The sequence below is a fragment of the Hippopotamus amphibius genome, chromosome 2 (assembly GCF_030028045.1).
Source record: "Hippopotamus amphibius kiboko isolate mHipAmp2 chromosome 2, mHipAmp2.hap2, whole genome shotgun sequence".
Lineage (NCBI taxonomy): Eukaryota > Metazoa > Chordata > Mammalia > Artiodactyla > Hippopotamidae > Hippopotamus > Hippopotamus amphibius.
This window is the reverse complement of record NC_080187.1, coordinates 187,142,667-187,161,699: the sequence shown is the minus strand read 5'-3', so window position 1 is coordinate 187,161,699 and position 19,033 is coordinate 187,142,667. Positions and strand designations below refer to the sequence as shown.

The window sequence follows — 19,033 nt, the reverse complement described above, 5'->3', positions numbered from 1 at the left end:
TTAGCTCCTGTGGCTTTAATGCCAAAGACAACCAGTTACAGTTTTTGAAAGAGATCGGGGCTCTGGGTTAACTTAAATACATTTTGCCAAATATTTTTTCTTTCTATTCTAATTAATGCCAAGGCATTGAAAGGTATGTGGCTGTTGGAATTGTGTCGTGTCTCAGGCTCCACCTCGCTCACTCCGTCCCAAGTGTTAGGAGCATGTCAAGAGCGTATCAGAAGAAGCTCTGCCCTTGTCCCCGTGGCACTAAGTACAGCTGCCAGGCCTCTGAGGGGTTCGGGTAGATGGCAAATATTTGATATTTTCTACTTTTCTTCTGACCTCGTCTGGGGAAAATAGCCTTGGGACGTGGAGAAGATGCAGATTTGTGCCTCGAGAGCCCCGTGGGGCAGATTTCCAAAATGGTGGCCACGCCCATAAGCTCGGGGACACTGCACAGGTGGACGTGTAGCCAGGACCCACCTAGTGTTCTTGTCCAGGGAGGACTGCCTTCTGTTCCGTGAGGGCACAGCCTCATGACTAAGGCCATGTTATGTTCAAGTCTATTCAGCCTAAAGGAAGGAGAGGTCACAGGAGGCAGAGAAAGTTGGTAGGGAAAAAACACAGGGTTTTTATGTATATTATGTCTCTTGTTTTGAGCTTCACAATAATCCTTTGAGAGATGTCGTGTTAACCTTGTTTTGTAGCTAAGGAAACGGAAGCTCCCGCGGATTAAGGGACAGGTCTGAGGTCACAAGCTGAGAGGTGGCAGAGCAGGGCCTTGACTCCAAGCCCAGGGCTCATCCTCTGTTAACCTTCCCAGGGCCCTTCCCCTCTCTGCTCTCTTTGCCTCCACCTCAACTCCAAGACAACATGAGTGACATGATAGGGTAATTAAAAAGGAGACTGCACCAGGACTCAGAAACACTGAGCTCTTCATTGTGGGATGTGTCCAGCTCAGAACCTGCCACGTTTGTTGCTACCGGCCAATAAACAGTTTTCTGCTGAGGGGCAGGGAGACTGGGGGAAAGGCTGCAGGATTATGAGAACCAGTAAGGATGCTGAGTTTGACGTGGTACTCCTGACCCTGGCCACCCAGGCCACTCCCCTTAACCCCAGAAGTTCCTGAGCTTGACAAATAGCATGTGCATTTGCCCTTTGCAAAAAGGGGCGGGGGGGGCAATAAAAGGTGTGATCAAACTGTCTTTAGGATTGGGTGCAAGGGGGTGTCTTTTTTTTTCATTTTAAGTAATTTATTTTTTACATTTATTTTACTGAAGTATAGTTGATTTACAGTGTTAATTTCTGCTGTGCAGCATAGAGATTCAGTTATACATATATACATTATTTTTCACATTCTTTTCCATTACGGTCGATCACAGGATATTGAATACAGTTCCTTGTGCTATACAGTAGGACCTTGTTTATCCATTTTATATATAATAGTTTGCATCTGCTAATCCCAAACTCCCAATCCACCCCACCCCCACCCCACCCCCTCCTTGGCAACCACAAGCCTGTTCTCTATATCTGTGAGTCTGTTTCTGTTTTATAGATGAGTTCATTTGTGTCATATTTTACATTCTACATATAAGTGATATCATATGGTATTTGTCTTTCTCTTTCTGACTGACTTCACTTAGTATGATAATCTATAGGTCCACCCATGTTGCTGCAAATGGCTGTATTTCATTCTTTTCATGGCTGAGTAATATTCCATTGTATACATGTACCACATCTTCTTTATCCATTCCTCTGTCGATGGACATTTAGGTTGTTTCTGTGTTTTGGCTATTGTGAATAGTGCTGCTGTGAACATAGGGGTGCATGTATCTTTTTGAATGATAGTTTTGTCTGGATATATGCGCAGGAGTGGGATTGCTTGATCACATGGCAACTCTAGTTTTAGTTTTTTGAGGAACTTCCTTACTCTTTTCCATAGCGGCTACACCAATTTACATTCCAAGGGGGTGTCTGTTTGCCCCCAAATGCCCCAAATTTCTTTACAGATTATCTGAAGCAGCATTATATGAAAAACATAGCTGTATGAGAGGGTGTGTATGTGTTTGTGTGTGTGCGCGCGTGTGTGTGTGTGTGTTAAAGAGAGAGAGTATGAGCTTCACACAAAGTGTTGAGTTTTTTTCTAACAAGCTTAGCTGAGTTCTCAGTAGTTCTAACAGCTGTGACATGACTAGTCCACTGGAGATATTCAGCACTGGCTGGAAAAAATACAACCAAAATTTATTCAATCAATAGCAAGAAACAGCAACTCTTCTAAGAGTCACTTTACTGTAAGTGGCCTCAGCATGGGAAAGATAGATGAATTTGCTTTTTTTCAGGCCCAGCTCAGGTTTTTTTTCTTTCCGGTAACTTTACCGGGTACAAGGCATCCACATAGGAACGGGGGCGCCTTGGCTCTTGAAGAATTGTCGCTGATGTCTGAATAAGTCTAGCCCTCTCCCTAGCCCTTACAAGCTGTACGACAGCAGGTTTGAGGATCTGCTCAGAGGGTCTTAAATGCCTTTGCTGAGTGTGGCTTTGGCCGTCTGTGCTGACAGAACACGTAGTCCTCCTTCCTGTGACGTCGACTTGCACACAGTGACCTCCATGTTCCAGACGGAATGTGTTTTGCCCGCCCCACGTGTACGTCCTCTGCCTACCACACCATGTGGCGCCAAGCTTAGCCAATTCTCTGACCCAAGCGAGGACCAACCACGCCTGGTATCTGAACCTACAGATATCTATTTGCATCATAAAGAAACACCCTGACTCCCTCCATTTGCATGTGGAATGGCTGGTTATTGGTGCAAGAAGGTGCTGCATTTATTAAGGACTAGCTGGGGCCGGTGGCTGCAAGAGTCTGGGTGAGCACCGTTCCTCTCTCCCTCTGAATTCTGACTTCCTCCTCAGGGCAGGCTTCTCCCCCAGGAGCCACATGGCCACCTGGTCGCAGGGCAGCCTCCTGGTGCTACAGTCTAGGTACCAAGTGCCCACGTGGGCCCCATCCTCCCCAGCCTAACTGCTGAGCTCTGGAGTCCGTCTCCTCTGAGAGCAGGGAGCAAGGGCCTGTGTGGGGCTCAGCTGTGGCCCTGCTGCATTGGGGGTGACCTGCTATACCAGACAGTACAGCTGCATTTCTCCCTGGAATTACTTTCCCTCTTCTTCTCCGAGAGCAAGCTGGCTGCTTTTCTAGCTGCGGCCTCAGCAGTTCCTGGACACGTTTTGTTGGTTTACAACTAAGCAAGAAAAGTGGGCTCCTGGGCCAGAAACTCGGCAGGAGTTGTGTCCCTTCAAAGAAAATGAAAATTGGCGTGGGAGATGCCGAGGTTGAGAAACCTGGGGCCCTGCTGTCAGCATCCGTGCCTGTCTCCTCCCTGTGCCTCAGAAAGCCAGGCCGCTTGTCGTGTGCGGACACAGGGGCAGGTCTGCCCCCCAGTAACTGAGTCACACTTCTCGGCTGGCTCAGCGTGCTCATGCCCTGGCCCTGAGAAGAGCTAATGTGGCTGTTCCTCTGTGACATTAAAGTGCTTTTACACAGCATCTGCTCCTGAACCTGGCAGACGGCGGCACGCACGTGCCCTTAGAGGACACGGATAAGGAGAGCCAAGAAGTCTTTGGCCTATAAGAAATGTAAACATAAAGTTAGGCCAGAATAGAGACTGGGATGCCATCCCACCCCTGGTGCCTCGTCCTTCCTCTCAGGCCCCCGGGGGCAACTCATTCAGGTCTTGCTCCCTCCCCTAGGCACCCCCCATCCTGGCGTGGCCTTACTGCACCACTGGACTCTTGTGCTTCCAGAGAGCAGGTACCCACCTCCTGCAACCCTCCATCTCCCCTCTGCCTTCTCGAAGGGCCATAAAACTATAGCCAGCTCCCCTTTAACTGCATGTGGCTCAGGATCTGAGAAGGTTGTGATGGCTTTTGCCCTCTTTGCGACTCAGGTAGTTTGCATTTCAGTCTGCCCGCCTCACAGGTTAAGCCAGATTGAATAAAGTGGGGGGCTTTCTACAGGTTAGCCCCTCTTATCAGGATGCACCATGCCAGAGTCCCTGGGATTGACCCTGTGATGGGTTAAAAAAAAAAAAAAAGAGAAATGCCGTTCTCCTGCCCAAGGGTATCGATTGTGAGGCAGAAAATGCAATTAACCTTGACTAGTTTAGGTCACTGGCCCAAGCCTGCTACTGCTTGCTGCCTCAGTGCCTTCGCTACAGAGCAGACAAACCATAGAGAACCAGAACCAGGCGCTCCAGGGAAGAGCACAGATATGAATCCTCCTGACCCCTGAGTTTCAAGATGATTCTCAGGGGCTCATGAATCATTCTGGGCACCGTATAGAGAGAATTAAAAAGATGCGTGTAAATGCACTTTTATTTTCAAATATGTGTAGGTACTATTGTGGTTCATAAAATGTAAATTTATTTTTTTGATGGGTGCGTAATGCATTATTTTGACCCACTAATGTCCTTGCGAAGAGAATAACCTCCAAGGTTTAGCTGGATTTGGGTGCTCTGCCGCAGCTCACTTGTCCTGAAGATAAACGGCCTCAGGCCTGGAGCCCCGACTTTGTGACTAAACAGTAATCACCTGTCAGCGCGAGTGCCTGTTTCTCCCGTGTAATCAATGGCACAACATTCAGCACACAACACACAGGTTAGCATAGTGCCAGGGCAACTGCCGGCAAAAGGAAAAGGAGACAGAACTCACTGGATTTTGCCGTCCCACCAAAAGAGAGGACCGGCTGCCAGAGAATATTCCAGAAAGCCCCAACTTAAGGCAGGGAGACCATAGAGAGGGCATCCTAGGACACAGCCAGCATCTGGAAGTGCAAGGCCAGGAAGTTTTAAATCCCTGAACTCTGGGCCCTGCCAGAGGCTGTTGTAGGAACCCACACAAGGGGGTCCTCTGGCTGAATGTGACTTTCCCCCCACAAGGCTGCCTGGGGCCAGTCCACCAGCCACAGGTGTGGGTGCCCAAAGGGAGGGGCCATTGCAACTGTGTGTGAAAGGTGCCCCAGCAGCTTTCAGTAGATTCTGCCTTTGTGTTTCTGCTGGGAATTTAAACTTCATGGGATTCTGCTCTAAGGAGGAACTCTGCTCCTACCTCTCTCCCCTCCTTCCCTCCAGCCTTGGAGACACAGCAAGGAAAGATGCTTGTCTTCAGGAGTCTCCACGAGAGCCCTGTAGCTCAAAACCATGCCTCCACCATAGGTAAACGGGAATCTGAGGGAACCATGACTTCATGGTGGGGAGCAGGGGTTTCACCAGATGTTGAGAAATAATGGGAAAAAGATCCTTTTTTACTGTAAAGGGACTGTACAATGGGATGTGTCTTTTTTTTTTTTTTTTTTTTTTTTTTACAACTACCTAAAGAGGAAAGCCATGCTTCCTTTTTCTTCCTGTGAAGTGGAAGAACTCTGAGGTTGGATGTGCTGAATTTAATGTTCTTACCAGCTAAGAGCCCTACAAGTGTATTTGAGCTGCCAACCCATGAGAATGAGTTGTTTTTAAGGAAGACATGATTCTTATTAAAAGTCTATGTGATTTCTGTCACAGAAGCATGATTTCCCCGTGGCTGTCCCAGGCTCCTGCTAATATAGCTGTTTTATATAAGGAGACAAACTTCCTCAGCCATTAAAACTCACCCCAAGAGGAACAAATTAGGAGTATAGAATTAACAGATACAAATTACTACGTATAAAATAGGTGAGCAGCAAGAATATACTGTATACCACAGGGAATTATACCAATTATCTTGTAATAACCTATAATGAAATATAATCTGCAAAAATACTGAATCACTATGCTGTTCACCTGAAACTAACATAATATGTAAATCAGCTATACTTAAAAAAAAACAAAAACCACACGCCAGCTGATCACAGTGTAGTAGCCAGCTTGGTGCAAAGGACAATTTGTGGAGAACACTGTTCATAGTGTGCAACTGTCTCTCAGTATTCCCATAGCACAGGACATGGTGCTTGAGATAGGGTTGAGCATATTTCCTGTGTTCCCAGAAGAACCTTAAAAATGAGTTAAAGCTCTTCTCACACTCTGGGGCATCAGTGAGGAAAGAGTTGACAGCCCCTGCCCATAACGACAGTTGTTAGTGGAGTCCTTTGAAAGACCTGTTTTGAGCCCGCCACCCTGAAGTCCCAGTGTGCTTCATGACCAAGCTCTGTCGTGAAAGTAGCTCTTTCTGGTGGGAGACCGAAGGGTGTAAGAACAGGGCCCGCTGCCTCAGGGTCATGTTGTGGGAGGGAGAGTGAGGCCAGCAGAAGAGGAGGGGGAGGTACCCACATGGCAGTACCTTCCTTAGTTGAGCCATCCACTCGCTCATCCTTCCAGTCCTGCAAGGATAAGCTGCTTAAGATACTTGCTGAGAGATTCGATATCCTGCCCTAGTTCTCCTTGGAAAGTATAGGGTGAAGCTGTCAGAAAGGAAAGAGGTGAGGGGTAAACCTTTTGAGGTGGTCTTAAAGATCTGCCCATTCTTGGAGCAGGGCCAGGTCCTTCTGTAATGACCCATGGCCTTGGGCTCTGTCACAGGTGAGATAGTTTGGATCTTGTAAGACCACCTTGATTTGGATGCAGAATTAAACCCAGATCCTCCAGAGATGAGTATCTCAGCTGAGCTGTGGAGACCACTGGGGACAGGCCCAAAGATGCTGTCTTGCAGAGCTCCAGCTGTTCTGACACTTTCCTGCAAGTCATTCTGTTCCCGGCTCATCCCAGATACCCGGGCAGGTCCCTGAAGGAGACAGTTATGGGTTTAGAAGTGGCCTAATTTCCTGACATTTTGTAAAACCTTTTAGCCACCCCTCCCTCTTCTATTCAGTGATTCAGTGAATAATTATTGAGGATGTATCTGCCATATGCCAAGCCCTGTGCTAAATTCTGGGGGAGGGCTCCTGCCCTCATGAAAAGTGTAGCCTAAAAAGGGAGCAGATGATAAATAAGTAAACAAATCAACAAGATAATGACAGACTGTTGTCAGTGCCGTGAAGGAAATAAACAGGATAAATGAATGAGATAGACAGTGACAGGGAGGGAGCGTTCTGTAGGGGAAAGACCTCTCTGCAGCAAGGACATCTGAGCTGAGACCTCAAGGAGATGAAGAGCTGGAGGACATGAAGGGCATCCCAGGCAGAGGCGATACATGAGAGCCTCGGCACACTCAGGAGCAGAGAGACAGACTGTGGCCTGAAAGTGGTGAGAAGAATGATTTGGGATGAGTTCAGAGAGGAGGCAGGAGCTAGTCTGGATAGGGCCTCGGAGGCTTCGGTCAGAATTTGGGTTTTATTCTGAGAAGAAGAGAAGCCCCTTGCTGACAGCGTTATGCAGGAGAGTAACGTAATTAAAGATCACTGTGTGCTCGCTGCGGTTACAAACTGTGAGGCGTATCTGTGTGTGCTGCTGCAGAAAGAATCACAAGATACCCTACGTGGGGAAACATCCCAAGAAACAGAATACAGTATACAATATGCTGCTAATGTATTTTTAAAAGAGGAGATGTATATATATATATAGGTTTGCCCGTGTATAAAATAATCACATTAAGGATACATAAGAAGCTGGTGGGGGGTTACCTCTGGGGGGTATGGAACTGCAGCGTAGGGTGAATGAGGTAAAAGGGAGACTTACTCTTCGTAGTATATCCTTTTGTATGTTTGAATATCTTACTATGTGCCTGTATTACTTATTCACTAAGAAAGACAGTTTGTCTAAATTGTGGTCACCCTGGCCGCCGTGTGGAGAGAGGGCGAGCACAGAAACAGGACCAGCTAGAAGGCTCTGGCCGAGGTCCAGTTGAGAGAGGGTGGTGCGGTTGGTTCATTAGCTGTGAGTGATTGATTCACCTGTGGGGTTGGTGATGCGGATGGAGACAAGTGGGAGGAGTCACGATGCACTTTAGAGGCAGAGCCAGCTGGACTCAGCGTGTTCCACACGACAGTCCTAAGGAAAGCTGTGTGCATTAGAAGTGGGAACTGGGCCTACCTGACTCTACCTGCCTTCTCTGACATCTTTGCGCAAGGAAGTGTTCTTGAGCTCCTTCCAGGTACTGAAACCTCAGAATTCCTGAGAATCTTGAATCCATCACAATATGGAGGATAGTAATGGACATGTGCCCCTTTTGTATCCTCATGCAACGGTCACAAACGATTTTTAATGACCATCAAAACAAAGTTATACTGAAGAAGCCTGCCCATTTCTCAATGAGCTTACTTTCTTTGCAGAGAGATGCCAAAGGCCAATACCTGTTTGACCTTCTCTGCCACCACCTGAATCTACTTGAGAAAGACTATTTTGGGATCCGCTTTGTGGACCCTGATAAGCAGCGGGTAAGTCAATATTCAAAGTACAGATGGAGGAGCGTGTTGGTCCTTAAGCCTGAGGCCCTAAACTGTCTCTCATGTTTAGCCTCAGGAGTCAGGGACCAACCGTACCCTGCAGTTGGGTGTCAGGTCGTCAGATCATATTGTGAGACCTGGAAGACACCAAGGCAGAGCTTAGCTGGAGTGGTCCCTCGTTTTTTAGATGCTGAAATGGCAGCCTCGAGAGCTGAAGTGATTTGCCCAAAGCTGCCCAGTTAGAAGCAGGGCAGCTGGACAGGTGTTGTGGTCTCAGAGCCCAGGTCACAGGCTGAGGCTCTCCGGCCCCCCCTCTAGTAAGTGGGCTGACTCGCCTTGTTCTGGTTAGGAAGGGTCTCACCTAAGTACCACGACAGCCCAATCTGGGCAGGACCGGGATGGAGCCAAACTGACACAAGCCTTTCAGCCCTTGCAAATCCTGCAGTTCTTGTTGTGCTCTACACAACATGGGTGCCTGTACAGACACAGGCGTGGACAAGGACTGTGATATTGCAGACTGATACAGGAACAAGCCCATCAGCCCCAGGCCCCTGCCTACCGTTCCAGCTTCATCTCCCCGACCGTCTCCTCCCTGCTGGGGCCCAGCCAGACAGTACCGTGGCTCTCCTCACACATCAGTCTTCTCTTCAGAGCCTTCACCTGGGCAGTTCTCCTCTGGAACAGCACTCCTCTTTCCTCACTTCTCTGCTCACCACACTTTCCTTCTGGCTAATTCCTTCTCACACGTAAGGTCTCAGCTTAGGCTTTAACGTCTTCCAGGAAGCCTTCCCTAACCCCTGCTCTGACTGAGGGGCCCGTCTGTTGTGCTCCCGTGGGCCCTTTTCTTCTCCTGTTGGAGCACTTACTCACCGTGCTGGGATCGCCTGATGAGGGCCTGGACTTGATCTCATTCATCACTGTATCCCATGGAACTAGCGCAGGGCCTGGAATGCAGTGGCTGTTGAATAAATACCTGCTGAAGGAATGATGAGTGGGTGAGTTAGTGGGTTATAGTGCCACCTTCCTGCCCTCCACTTGCCCAGCTACCCCGCAGGCCGACACCTGCAGTTCCTATAACGTCTGTCCATCAGCCGTCGGCTCAGTGTGGGGATGTTCTCTCTGGCATCCCCACTGAAGTGGGAAAGAATGCAGAAGCATTCGGGCCTCAATGTCTCCCTTCCCTACACCCCCACCCACCACGCACTCTTGTCTACCATCCTCCAAAAACATTGTCACCATGAGTCCCAGAGGGCCCCCCTTTCATGGGTCCACTCATTTTTGTCATAGCTCCAAACATGGGCTTCATCTCTGTCACCACTGGGGACCTTGGAGCCCCGAGGGCACAGCCTCCCAGCAGTGCCCAGGGCCGCAGGTAACTCCCTCACCAGGCTAGAGTCAGGTGCTGTTTTGTTCTTTGATGCTCTTAGCCACTGTGTCTCCAGGTCACATTTAGGATTTTTATGCTGAACTCACAAGCTGTAGGAAAGAATCAAAAGCCTGAATCTGTTTTCTTTGACAAGCCCTGACCCACTTTGCTGCTGTGTTCCGTTCCTTCTGGCTCAGCAGAATTTTGAGCATCACCAGTATTTGAGGAGTGTTGAGGTCAGCCCCTAACCCTATAAAGGCCCCACTGTCTTGGCATAAATACTATCCTTGACTCTGGACCATAGTATAAGACCCCAAAAAGTACCACGACACCAGGAAGCTACATGTTCTCACATGCTCTGGGTGTCCATTCACTCTGTAATGAATGTAATTTTTACAAAGGGATTTTTGCTGTTGTTGTTTGTTTATTTGGGGCAGGAGGGTCTGAGCTGTTTCTCCTTAAGAAGGAAGACCACTTACCCCGAGGTCTCTTCATCTCCCAAAGACAGTGGCGTATGAAGAGAAAGGGGTAAAATGTATCCTGTTCGTTATTTTTTAGTTAGATCAGAGTGTGCTTGAGAATAAGAGAGTATGTGGAGGTGACAAAAATTAAAAGCCAAAGGAGATGGAGAAAAATAAGGAAATGGGGAAAAGGAGAAATAAATTTTCATGGCGTGGCTCCCGTGTGCTGAGCTCCACGCGGGGCACAAACCTAGCTCTTTCAGCCGATGGATGTTGAGTGCTGAGGTGTATCAAGCACAAAGCTAAGAGCGTCACATATGTTATTCAATCCTTACCACAAATGAGATGAGTATCCACAGTTATACCATCCATTCTCCACATGAGTGAACAGTCTCGGACCCGTGGCGTAACTTGCCCAAGGCAAGTGGCAAAGCCTGACTCCTGCTCATACCTGTCTGACGCCAGAGCCTGTGTGGTTTCTGGGGTTCCGTGCTGAAGTCACACGCTATAGTCTCTAAAGTGACGGGATTCTGTGCCTTTGTTGAGGGTTTCAGGAGAGCTGGGAGGCTTGAGACAGTCCTTGAGAGTCGTGGGGCAGTGGCCTTGTAAAGAGTTGCTGTCCTAGACGCACTGATCACAGTAGCGGTGGAGGAGGTGAGCACCTCAGCTCCCCCACAACCTCTTCACTGGAGCACCGGGGCAGCGGAGCCCAGCCCTCACATGCATCCCATCACTGCTTGCTCTGCAGCGGCCTCCATGGGGTCTGGGACTTCTCTGGTCTCTCCTGAAGGAGCTGCCCTCACTCCCCCTCCCCCGGTCTGCTTCAGGCCCTGGGCTCAGCCTACTCTCAGCCTCTCCTTCAAGCCCCCAGGGTCTGAAGATTGTACCACCTTGGCCTACTCACCCAAATACAGGAGGATGCTCCCCTCTCTGAACCTTCCTTTTATTCTTCTCCTGATCCCTTCTCCCCAGCCCAGTGGTATCAATTTGCTAGGGATTCGGGGACCCAGATTCAGGCAGACAGCTGCAAAAGGGAACTCCGGCCATCACCGTATGTTGGGGATCCTGTCAAGATTTCTCTACCAGATCCTCAGAGTCTCTTGGACAGGACTTCCCTGGTGGCGCAGTGGTTAAGAATCTGCCTGCCCATGCAGGGCACACGGGTTCGAGCCCTGGTCCGGGAAGATCCCACATACCGTGGAGCAACTAAGCCCCTGCACCACATACTACTGAGCCTGTGCTCTAGGGCCTGCGAGCCACAACTACTGAGCCCACGTGCCACAGCCACTGAGCCCACATGCCACAACCACTGAAGCCCACACACCTAAACCCTGTGTGCAGTAAGAAGCCTGCACACCGTGACAGAGAGTAGCCCCCCGCTTACCACAACTAGAGAAAGCCCGCACGCAACAAGAAAGACCCAACACAGCCAAAGATAAAATAAATAAATAAATTTATTTAAAAAAAAAAAGTCTCTTGGACAAGCTTTCCACTGCCTTCCCACCCCCTCCCAGTCTCCTCCAGCCTCACTCCTTTCTGGAGCTCTCACTCCAGTACAAACTAAAGTCTTCTCTCCAGCTATTGCCAAAGGGAATAGCCTTCTGTCATTCAGCCTCTCCGACTAATGGATCTGTCATTCCGCTTAGTTTCTATCTTCCTTTATTTATTTATTTTAATCTATCAGTCCATTGCCTCCTGGCGTTCTGTTTACTAAGTCCCCGACCCTTGCTGTTTTCTTCTCACTGTGCATAATTCTGGTGTGCTCCACACAGACAGGCCTCCTCTGCCTTTACAGGCACGGCCTGGAACCCCGGTTGTTTCCATGCAATTTCATCTTTTGCCTTTGCTTCCCTGTGAAGCCAAGCCGCGGTGGGCCGTGTAATGTGAGAAGGACCTCTTAACCACATTGAGTGGCTATAATGAGTTGCCAGACTCGTGGGAACTCAGATCAGAGGAAGCAAGAGAGCAGGATGTCAGCCCAGATTATCCATGTGGAGCTGACGGAAGAACTGGCTCTTAGTGGGTCCATTAACTGCGTGACCCACAGCCCAGCCCAGAAGGTGAGAGCTGGGCATCAAGGGAGGCCAGGATGTGTCTGCATGGCCCTGGCTGCTTTCCTGCCAGAGGAAGGACTCAGCTAAGATGTTATACTAAATAGAAGTAGCCAGAAAACAGGGAGGTGTGGACCTAGTTCTTTCATCTGCTCTACAGCTGCACATTGAACACTGAGCTGGGCACCAGTGATACAGTGATAAACAAGACAGAGTTTTCTGCCCTCACAGAGCTTATGGCTAGTGGTTTTAAGCTACTTCCAGATAAACAAACCCCAAATATCAGCAATTCTAGCTCTCTGCAAATTGTCAAGGTTCCTGATTAGCATAAAAGCAGCGAACATCAATAATGCATTTTATAAGGCATCCATGTAGAAGTGGGAAACTGATATAGAATGTTCTCATTGCTTCCTTTCCCAAACATAAGTACCATGGGAAAAACTGTGTTGCCACTCTGTCCTGCCTCTGGAAATCCAGGGAAAAAAGGATACTGCACATTGGTCATGGTTGGTTATCTTATGAGACTTAGATTTTAAACATCTCTGGATGCCAAGGACTCCTGAGTTATGTATTCCCTAACACAAGGGTTGGCAATGTGTTGCTGAAACAAAGATGAAATGTACACCAGCCATCCCTGCCTTCTCGCCATTTATGAAATTCCACCTGCCATTGCTTTCTAGAACTGCTACCAATAGCCTCTCAGTGTTGTGTACCCACCACATAACACCAACTCTGCAACCCATAACAGGGAGCATTTCTCTACTGAAGCCAGGCGGGGCTCTGTCCCCATCACACATGCGTGCATTCATGTGTGCTTCCTGGCATGCCAGAAACATAGCTCAGAACTCTGGTGCCCTACCTTGGAAGGCGGCATTGCCAGGAAGCCCAGAAATGGCATCTGAAGCTGGAAATCTTCCTCCCTTCACAGCTGGTTCCATGGGGAGCTTATTTCAGAAAATCATATCATTCTCTACTCTCCAAGCCTACATATCACAAGCTTCTGAGTTGCTTTCACCCTGGGCTACAATCTGTCTAGTTATTTAAATCAAATAAAACAAGTTATATTTGACACTGCTTCTCATTAGGGTTTTCTTGTTCTGTGTTCTCTGTTTCAGCATTGGTTGGAGTTTACAAAGTCTGTGGTGAAGCAATTGAGATGTAAGTATTGTCCATGAAAAGACGGAAGCCTCGGCCCCGGGGAGGGTGGGAGGAAACCTCCCACTTTTAGTGAGCCTTGGGAATTTTCCACTGTTCTGAGTGTAAGTTGTCCTAAACGTGTGAGGATTTTCTTCTGATGGCTCAGAGGCCTGTACATCCCAGTGCGGTGGGGAGCCCAGCCATCTTCCAGGGGGGTCTTTCCTGATGGGCACCTCTTTTTCTCGGCAGCTCAGCCTCCGTTCACCATGTGTTTCCGTGTGAAGTTTTACCCTGCAGACCCTGCTGCCCTGAAAGAAGAAATAACCAGGTAAGGCTGAGCCCATGTCCCTCAGCCACTGAGACCTGTTGGAGAGGATAGGAAAGAGGGACTGTAACTTCCTAGATCCTCTACTTTGGAAGCTCCTAACTCTGATAGGCAAGAAATTCTCCCTAAATATAGACTTACTTCTGTATTTCATTTCCACGTGCTGTCTTCACTCATCCCCTCAACAGAACTGCAACAGAGTGAGCTTCTTTTCTTTAAGAAATGTGAATACTTCATCTTAAACTGGTCGTCTGCAAAGGGATCTGGAGTAATGAATTAATCAAAAGCATTTTTTCTTTTACCAATGATGTGGCCAGCGTGGATATTTTTGGAGAAGGCTGTGTTGCTACTTATGCAGGAGGTTGAAATAGACAGACTCCAGCAGCCTAACGTACTTGGGAAATGGCAAAGCAGGACACCGAAAAGCAAGCTGGGAAGCACTGAAGATTTTAAATCCAAGTGGGCAACCTCCCGTGTGCTGATGGGTCAGGCCCGTGATAAACTCTTCATTGTGGGGAATCATGTTCCATGGTGGGCAGGCAGCTGCATGGAACGAATCCTGTCTCATCCAGTACCACTGGAGGATGAGAAAGAACCTCCGTGCACACACCATCCTACAAGAGGGTCAGTGAATAGGAGCTTCAGAGCTTCCCCAAGGGTTTTGTGTATCTGAGCTGAATTCACTCTAAAAAGTCTTGCCTCAGAGATATAAGAACTCTCTGAACTCTCTGGATCATTAATTTAAGAAACAAATCCTTAATTTATTAGAAAAATCTAATTTTGACATTAGCAGAACCTTGATGTTACCTTGTAAAGAGTGGAGTCCTAGGTGAAGATGTGGTGCCAGGCAATCCCAGAACTGAGGAAGAGGCAGCTCTGCCAGCTCTACCTCCCTCCCTAAAACCTTGGAGACAGCAAAGATTGGGACGAGACCGTTGCCAGTGTAGAGATTTCTTGTCCTCTCAGGCCTTGACGTCTATTTCTAGATCCTGAACTCCACGTGGGCCCCAGTGGAGGTTGAGGAGAACCTTGCAAAGGAGTCAGAAGGACCAGGACGGCTGCTTCCTACCGGTGCTCCGAGCAGTGCACACCCACCCACCCACTTTAAAGCACTGAGGACACTGAAGTGTGTAGTTAGAACCAAATCTCGTGCTCCTCACTGGGCACATGGAAACTGCAGGCTCTGCGCCTCCACGTGAAAGTGGATGTGGTTCCCACTTTGCTTCTGAAAACCAAGCTCATCCATATTAATGAGCAGTCCTGTAACTGAGGATTTGGGCTCCTGTAAGCAGGAGAGTGAGGGCAGAACCACTATGTTTAACAACTTAAACGGAGAGGAGTTTTGGCAAAGCACTAGCCTACCCTGCTCATGTTTTCCAGAGTGTTTGCCACAGCTCAGTACCTGCCCCTCCCTCCGTGCCTCCCTCCCCCTCCCCCCCTTCCTTCCCCCCTCTCTTTCTGGAAAGAGGTGATGACGCCAGGGCAGACCCACAAGTCCACGCTCCTGTCCACACCACATCAGGGCAGATTTAACACATCTTTGTTGAGAGCCTAGCACCTCTCCTCCTAACACCTCGCATCAGGATCACCTTGTCTCCACCTGATTGGACCCACAGTGAGGATGAGAGGGATTTGTCTAACAACTCCGAGAGCTGCCAGGGAGACCACAACAGACATGCGGTTTTCTGATTTGATTAAAGGACAAAACATGTGGTTCTCTTGACCCTTAGGAGGATGTCTTAATAACAGTTTTCTAAAGCAAATGTCTCTACATGATACTAATGTACAGGCCCTCCTACCCAAGAAGCAGCATAGACCTGGGGGCTTAGATCCTGTTTCTGTTACTTCTTGGCTGTGTGGCCTTGGACGTAAAATATTTAACTTCTCTGACCTTCAGATCCCTTATTTATAAAATGAGGATGGTAGTGGTACCTCACAGCTTTGTCAGGAGGATTAACCACTACACGGGAGCTTGTACTTCTTAATACACCCCCAGGGAGCCCGGCACTGAGCAAAGGCTCACTGTTTGCTGCCAGGTCGAGTACATGGTTCGTGGACCCCAGGACCTCTGCATGGGGCACAAGTACAGTTGGTTCTGGCTTTTCTCCCTTGTTTATGTGATAATCCCCACTCCTCTTCTGTCCTAGCTAGAGTCCTAACACTTAAGCAGCTAACTTCTGAAGACTGAGAAAACCATGGCCAGGCCTCTCTCCAAGTCAGCAGACTTCAAAGCCACTGGCAGGCATGTGAGCTCCTGCCCCTTCCGCGTGCATCTGTGCCCACCATCCTCGGCTGTTTTCCCCTTGCTATCTGCCTTACCAGCCTTCCTTCCCTAGGGTGTATTTCTCAAGCACTGTCAGGTGTGTGGACCTCAGGGTGCCTGGGTCTGATTTGGAGTCTTTGCGCCTCCCCCTCCCTGTGGAGGCCTTGGGCTTAGCTGCGTCTTTCTCCTCGTTCACATCCCTGCTGATCTTAAAAGAGTGGGTACCTGCCCCAGCCTCACTCAACACCCATAATCCATTCCTGGCTTAGAGCCCTACACCCCACCTTTCTGCCAAACTAATTTAGTCGTCAGTGTGTTTTTTCCTGGCAATGTCGGTCCTAAATTTTACCCCCGTCTCAGCTATTCCCATAAAGCCAGGATGAGAGGAGGGGATGAAGAAGAATTGTGCTTCAATTTATCTCTTGGACTCTTCCCAGATGATAAATTTAGTTGCCAAATCCTGATTAATCTCTTTTGTCATTTTTTAAAGAAATATATTTTCTTGTCTGAGCTAGAGACGAGGCAGAGAAAATGGGGATTAGGCACCAGATTTAGCCTTTAACAAGGGCTGCAGGTGTTCTAACTCGTTGAAAGATCAAGTAATAGAAGGAAACTGAGTGCAAATGGGGCTCCACCTTCCATGGAAGCAAACTGCCTGACACATGTTTGAGCAGGTGCTCAAAAAATGTTAATAGACTTTTAAGGTCATTTATTTTTTTTTTAATGTTAATAGAGTTTATAGGTAATTTATTCCAACAGTGAACATCACTTGAGCCTAGCTTAGGCTAAGATGGGTTGGCAAACTTTGTCTGTAAAAGGCCAGATAGTAAAGTATTTTAGGCTTTGTGGGCCATATGGTCCCTGTCACAGCTACTCTGTTCTGCCACTGTAATGCAAAAGCAGCCATAGACAATATATACATGAATGAGCATGGCTGTGTTATTTTATCTCATTGGGAACTCTGGTGGCAGGCTTAGTTTGCCAGTCCTGGGCGAAGGAATCAAAAAGACCTGAGTTCAAATCCCAGGCTGTTCTTTAACTAGATACATGGCAAGGCAAGCAACAAGGCAAGATAACTGATCACTCCTGTTCTTCATCTATGAGACAGGGATAAAAACAGCAGTCACGGCACGGGGAGCCCTGGTGTGAAGGGGCAGGTGCGAGGCCTCCGCGCGGCGTCCTGTGAGCCAGTGAAACCAGACTAAGCGCACAGGAAAAAAAAAGCAAAGCCATGCAATACAATACAGCCCTCTGCCAGCAGATCTGTTACTAAAGGAATTCATGCATCTTGCATCTTGAAGATGCATTATTAATGCCTGGACAAATCACATCAGGTGAAACGCAGCAAGTCCCTGGCACTGAAAAAAAGGAACAAAGGCTGGTTCTACAAGAGAGCGATGGATGAGACAAATTATAACAGCTGGGAGTTTCTTCAAACATTTACTGAATATTTATGATGTGCCCAGCACTGTTCCAGGTGCTGTGAATACAAACTGAATATTCGTCTAATCCAATACTTGGACATTAGTCTGAGGCTTGGACAGTCTTCTATAAACACCTCTATCACCAGGACAAGCAACCCCAAAAGCTTGGACAACCATGAGGAAACAAAGAAACCCCATGCAGGCAAAGGAGCAGGAAAAAAACCCACAAGACCAAATAAATGAGGAGGAAATAGGAAAAATGCCTGAAAAAGAATTTAGAGTAATGATAGTAAAAATGATACAAAATCTCGATAACAAATTAGAGAAAGTACAAGAAACAGTTCATAAGAACTCAGAAAAACAAACAGCAATGGATAACAAAATAACTGAAATTAAAAATACTCTAGATGCTCTAACCAGCAGAATGACTGAGGCAGAAGAACGAATAAGTGAGTTGGAAGATAGAATGGAAGAAATAAACGCCACAGAGCAGGAAAAAGATAAAAAAATAAAAAGACTAGAAGACAGCCTCAGAGACCTCAGTGATAACCTTAAACGTACCAACATTCGAATTATAGGCATCCCAGAAGAAGAAGAAAACAAGAAAGGGTCTGTGAAAATATTTGAAGAGGTTCTAGTGGAAAACTTCCCCAACATGGGAAAGGAAATAATGAACCAAGTCCAAGAAGCACAGAGAGTCCCATACAGAATAAACCCAAGGAGAAATACACCAAGACACATATTAATCAAACTAACAACAATTCAACACAAAGAAAAAATATTAAAAGCAGCAAGAGAAAAGCAACAAACAACATATAAGGGAAAACCCATCAGGATAACAGCTGACCTTTCTACAGAAACTCTGCAGGCCAGAAGGGAATGGCAGGATATACTGAACGTCCTGAAAGAGAGAAACCTACAGCCAAGAATACTTTACCCAGCAAGAATCTCATTCAGATTTGAGGGAGAAATCAAAAGCTTTCCAGACAAGCAAAAGTTAAGAGAATTCAGCACCACCAAACCAGCCTTACAACAAGTGCTAAAGGAACTTCTCTAAGTAGGAAACACAAGAAAAGGAAAACACCTACAAATACAAACCCAAAACAATTCAGAAAATGGTAATTGGAACACACATGTCAATAATCACTTTAAATGTAAATGGATTAAATGCTCCAACCAAAAGACACAGACTGGCTGAATGGATACAAAAACAAGACCCTTCTATATGCTGCCTACAAGAAACCCACTTCAGACCAAGGGATACATATAGACTGAAAGTGAAGGGATGGAAAAAGATATTCCATGCAAATGGAAGTCAAAAGAAAGCTGGAGTAGCAATACTCATATCAGACAAATTAGACTTGAAAGTAAAGACTATTAAAAGAGACAAGGAAGGGCACTACATAATGATCAAGGGATCCATCCAAGAAGAACATATTACAATGGTAAATATCTATGCCCCCAATATAGGAGCACCTCAATACATAAGGCAAATGCTAACAGCTATAAAAGGGGACATCGACAGTAACACAATTATAGTGGGAGACTTGAACACCCCACTTACATCAATGGACAGATCATCCAAACAGAAAATCAATAAAGACACACAAGCTTTAAATGACACATTAGACCATCTCGACTTAATTGATATTTATAGGACATTCCATCCAAAAACGA

The 19,033-nt window shown here is 47.4% G+C and overlaps 1 protein-coding gene across 5 annotated transcripts in view; it reads left to right on the top strand.

Annotated features, from left to right (window-relative positions):
- FRMD5 (FERM domain containing 5) overlaps window positions 1-19,033 on the top strand; it is a 340,409-nt gene that overhangs the window by 279,638 nt on the left and 41,738 nt on the right. For all 5 annotated transcript variants that reach the window (XM_057721970.1, XM_057721965.1, XM_057721969.1 and 2 more), the window contains exons 2-4: window positions 8,216-8,320; window positions 13,323-13,365; window positions 13,594-13,672. In XM_057721970.1, the coding sequence (XP_057577953.1) occupies window positions 8,216-8,320; window positions 13,323-13,365; window positions 13,594-13,672 (227 nt within the window). The remainder of the gene's footprint in view (window positions 1-8,215; window positions 8,321-13,322; window positions 13,366-13,593; window positions 13,673-19,033) is intronic.